The following is a 4459-nucleotide window of genomic DNA, read 5'->3' on the forward strand; positions in this document are numbered from 1 at the left end:
GCCATGCTCAAAATGGTGCATCTCATGTGCCACCCGCACAAGAACCAGTCCAGGGGCACTGGCAACGATCTTACTTGGCTTGCCTGGTCTTCTCACGCACAGCCCATTTCCAAAGGTCTCGGTCCGTAGTCATCGCCTCGGTGAGGCCCAATGTACGAAGGTCTTGCCTCACCACCTCAGCCCAGGTCTTCCTGGGCCTACCTCTTCCACGGGTTCCCTCAACTGTTAGGGTGTGGCACTTTTTCACGCAGCTATCCTCATCCAGTCTCACCACATGTCCATACCAGCGCAATCGTCTCTCTTGCACGCCACAACTGATGCTTCTAATGTTCAGCTTTTCTATGTATATGTATATATACATATGTATATGTATATATACGTATGTATATATATGTATTATCATTGTTTGACATCCATTTTCCAAGCTGGTATGGGTTTGATGGTTTGACTGAAGTCTGGAAAGCCAGCAACTGCACCAGGCTCCAATCTGAGCTGGCAATATTTCTACAGCTGGATGCCCTTTCTAACACCAACCACTCCGAGAGTGTTATGAATGCTTTTTACATGCCACCGGCACAGGAGCCAGCCAGGCAGACCTGATATCAATTGTGTTCGGATAGTGCTTTTTATGTGCCATTGGCACAGGAGTCTGTCAGGGGGCACTGTCATCGGTTACGGTTCAGATGATGCTTTTTATGTGCCACCAGCACGGGAGCCAGTCAGGCAGACCTGGCATCGACCATGCTGAAATGGTGCTTTTTACATGCCACTGGCATGTGAGCCAGTGAGGGGGCACTGGCCACAACTACAATTTTGGTTTTATTTGACAGAACAGATCTTCTCAAGCATATCGCCCGGTCAAAAATGGAGGAGATAAGATGTTAAAAAGTTGTAAGAAATTTATTCATGCATACAATCGTTTTGTACAAAGATAGAAATTCATTTTAGAATTTGCAAATATCAAAGTACTTATCAGTGCAGAGAAAAAATAATAATAGGAACTTAAAAAAAGAGCAGAGAAGTTGGATGTATGAGTTTCATGTTTATCTGTTCCTATCTATGTGTGATAGTGATGGGAGTCATGTCAATTATTAAACCACAACTAACAGATGAATGGTTAGGGGATGATATAGATATAGAGATATCGATAACACTCTCTCTATAGATTAGTATAGATTTGCTAATTAAATTTCCATCTATGCAGCATAAGGCAACTTAGAGAAAATGAGAAAATGTTACCTAATGTAGATTAAATCTAACTGTTGAAAACAATACTTGTTTTTTTTTTATACTATTTCTCTACCAAAATACAACTCCCCAAAACAGCAATATTCGCAACTACAAAGGCAAAAAAGAAAAAATAACGAATCTACCCAGCCTTGATCAATTGCAGACGCGTTTCTGGATTAAAGAGGTGCAAATTATATTACTCGAACTTATTTCCTTCATCAGTGCAATACTTCTACTATAACTTTGAGTCAACCAAAATATTGTGAATGTGTTCTGTCGACAGAAACTGAAAGAAACCCTTTGTGTTTGTTTGTGTGTCATGTGTATTAATGTCTCCTTGTCTTGACATTATGTGACAGTTGTAAATGAGTGTCACTGTCAAGTAAGCAGTCTTCTCCATTTTCAGTTTTTTGTGAAAACATGTCTGGCCATGGAGGAAACGTTACTGTGTTTGGAAGCAGGTGAGGGTTGGTGACAGGAAGAGCATCAGGTCATCATAAATCTGCCTCAATAAATTCTGTCCAACCCATGTAAGCATGAAAAAGTGGAAGTTAAAACAATGATAATGATGAGGAACCAGCACTGGTTATTTGTTAAAATATACATTTTCCAATGTAACATCTCACTTTCATTCTACTGTGTGAATATTTTACTTGCTGTTGTGGTATTTTCTCTATCGGTATTTCCTTCTAATGACAAAATACACTCCCTTTCAGGTCTTCAAGTGATGCGGATAATCAATGAACCTACAGCTGCTGCTATGGCTTATGGTTTCCACAGTGCACCAAGTCTTTGCTATATAATTGTTGTAGATTTAGGTGGTGGAACGCTAGATGTTTCCTTGCTCAATGTGCAAGGGGGAATGTTTTTGACCCTCGCAATGGCTGGTAAGAATCATTAATACTTACTTCAAACTCAACTGCTAATCACAGAACACAGGAATTCTCAGCATTGTGATTAAGAAGTTCACTTTGCAGTTCTCTTGTTCTAGGTTTGCAGCTCTTTAAGCAAGTATTTTTCACCATCATAGAGTCTTGTTAATCCAAACTTTGTAAATGAAATTGATTAAAAGGAAACTGAGAGAAAATCTTGATGATGGACTTTACCTATTCTTAGGTGGTAAACTTAAACTGTTATCTGGTCAACACCACTTCCTGGTCCTTGAGTATGTTTAGCTCTTTGACATTCAGATCATTCTGTTAAATGTAGTGCTTATATATATATATGTATTCACATTATTTTGAATTACTTATGGATTGTCTTGTAGCTTTGAGATTTCAATGATGTGATTGTTTATTTTAGAATGACATTGTAGGTACGTGTGAGAGACTGGATTTGGCTAATTTGAACATAAAGCAGGTAGAATATTTGGACCAAATATGGCTGGTTTATATGCCAAATGGTCAAGTCCATTCTGTTGGAAGCATTAAGGCCAGATCTGTTTCTAACTCGGTTTTGGATACCCTGGATAAAAGGCCATGGCTACTAACTTTTCTCTGTTTAATCCATAAAAAAATTGTGTTGAGTAGGATTTATAATATAAGTTTATATAATTTTTTCATATCCTCCTCCTCTTTCTTGGTAGATGTTTGTGGAAAGAGCTGTATGTTTGGGGTAACTGCTGATATAAGGGGCTAAATTTTTGGTGAAATTGTTGCTGTATGCAACTGTATTTTAGTAGGATAACTCCTGATTTAACCCTTTAGCATTTAAACCAACCAGATCCTATCTCACTCCTATCCTATAATGTCATTTCAAAAATATGCAAACACATGATTGAAATCTCAAAGCTACAAGGATTAATCGGAAACAATGTCAATGAATAAGCATTACATTTGACAGAATTGTCTGACTGTGACAGGGTAAAACTGTAAATTATTGAAATGGTAAACTATAGATAGTTGTTTTAACCCTTTAGGTCCAAATATTCTGTTTTATGTTCAGATCAGCTACGTTTGGCCTCACACCTATCCTACAATTCTAAAATTAAACAATATCATATAAATCTCATAGCTATGAAATAATGCATAATTAATTCAAAACAAAGTGAATGAATAAGCATTACATGTGACAGTAATTTGAATGCTAGAGGATTACGGGATCACACCTAAGATGCCAATATGACTGTAAGGGACTACAATTTGGAGAGGGAATGTAAGTACTACAGTTGGGGTGAGATGGCACAAGTCTAAGGAACTATATTTGAGGGCTAAGTGTGAGGGATTGCATTTGGGATAAATATGAGTGCAAGAGACTACTTTTGGTGGGGTAAATGTGAGTACAAAGGACTACACTTGCAGGGTAAATGTAAGAGTAGGGCATTACATTTAAAGGGTTAATGTTAGAAATTACATTTGGGTATATAAATGTAAGCAACTACATTTTAATGGTAAATGGACTATTTTAAGTAGTAAATGTGCAAGGGACTACTACTTGATGGTTAAATTTTAGGGTCTGTATTACTTAAACCTGAACCAAATGCTCTGCAAAAGAAATATTTCCTTTCTTTACTATACTTTTCAGGTAATAACCGTTTAGGCGGACAAGATTTTAACCAACGTCTTACTGACCACATGCTGGATTTGATCAGTAAACAGTTCAACAAACAGTTAGTCGACAAGACAGACAGACAGACACTGCGCTTTCAAGTAGAGGAAGCTAAATTGAAGCTGACCGACCGTTTGTCGACAGACATCAGCATGAAAATCACCTCCTTTCAAGGATCACCAACATTCCACACTACTGTCACGAGACAACACTTTGAAAATCTCAATGCTGACTTATTTAAGAAAGTGCTGGACCCTATTGATTCTGTATTGAAAACGGTACTAATGGATCGCCAAGAAGTGCATGATGTTGTTTTGGTTGGTGGATCGACTCGAATACCAAAGGTTCAGAATCTCATCAAAGAGTATTTCAACAAAGATCCAAATACGTCAGTTGAGCCGGAACTAGCTGTAGCCATTGGCGTTTCTATCCAGGCAGGCATACTTGGTGGGATGTGGCCATTAACTGTTAGTGCTGTAGAAAAACCTATACAGACCAAAAAAATTCATATTTCTTGATCAGGCGAGCAGAATTGAACTAAACAAATTGTACAGACTTTGTTATTGTTATTTATATTTTGGACTGCAATATTTTATAATTTAATTTCATAAACACATTATATTTGTGTGTGTGTGTGTGTGTGTGTGTGTGTGTGTGTGTGTGTGTGTGTGTGTGTGTGTGT

The 4459-nt window shown here is 37.8% G+C and overlaps 2 protein-coding genes across 2 annotated transcripts in view; one reads left to right on the forward strand and one right to left on the reverse strand.

Moving 5' to 3' along the window:
* Positions 1 to 4335, forward strand: part of LOC106873173 (heat shock 70 kDa protein 13) — a 17514-nt gene extending 13179 nt beyond the window's left edge. Inside the window, exons 6-7 of the mRNA XM_014920402.2 lie at positions 1947 to 2117; positions 3754 to 4335. Of these exons, the coding sequence (XP_014775888.1) occupies positions 1947 to 2117; positions 3754 to 4295 (713 nt within the window). The 3' untranslated portion in view covers positions 4296 to 4335. The remainder of the gene's footprint in view (positions 1 to 1946; positions 2118 to 3753) is intronic.
* Positions 1 to 4459, reverse strand: part of LOC106873171 (probable E3 ubiquitin-protein ligase DTX3) — a 486006-nt gene that overhangs the window by 62406 nt on the left and 419141 nt on the right. The gene's annotated exons all lie outside the window — the stretch shown is intronic.

This window comes from Octopus bimaculoides, chromosome 14, assembly GCF_001194135.2.
Source record: "Octopus bimaculoides isolate UCB-OBI-ISO-001 chromosome 14, ASM119413v2, whole genome shotgun sequence".
Taxonomy (NCBI): domain Eukaryota; kingdom Metazoa; phylum Mollusca; class Cephalopoda; order Octopoda; family Octopodidae; genus Octopus; species Octopus bimaculoides.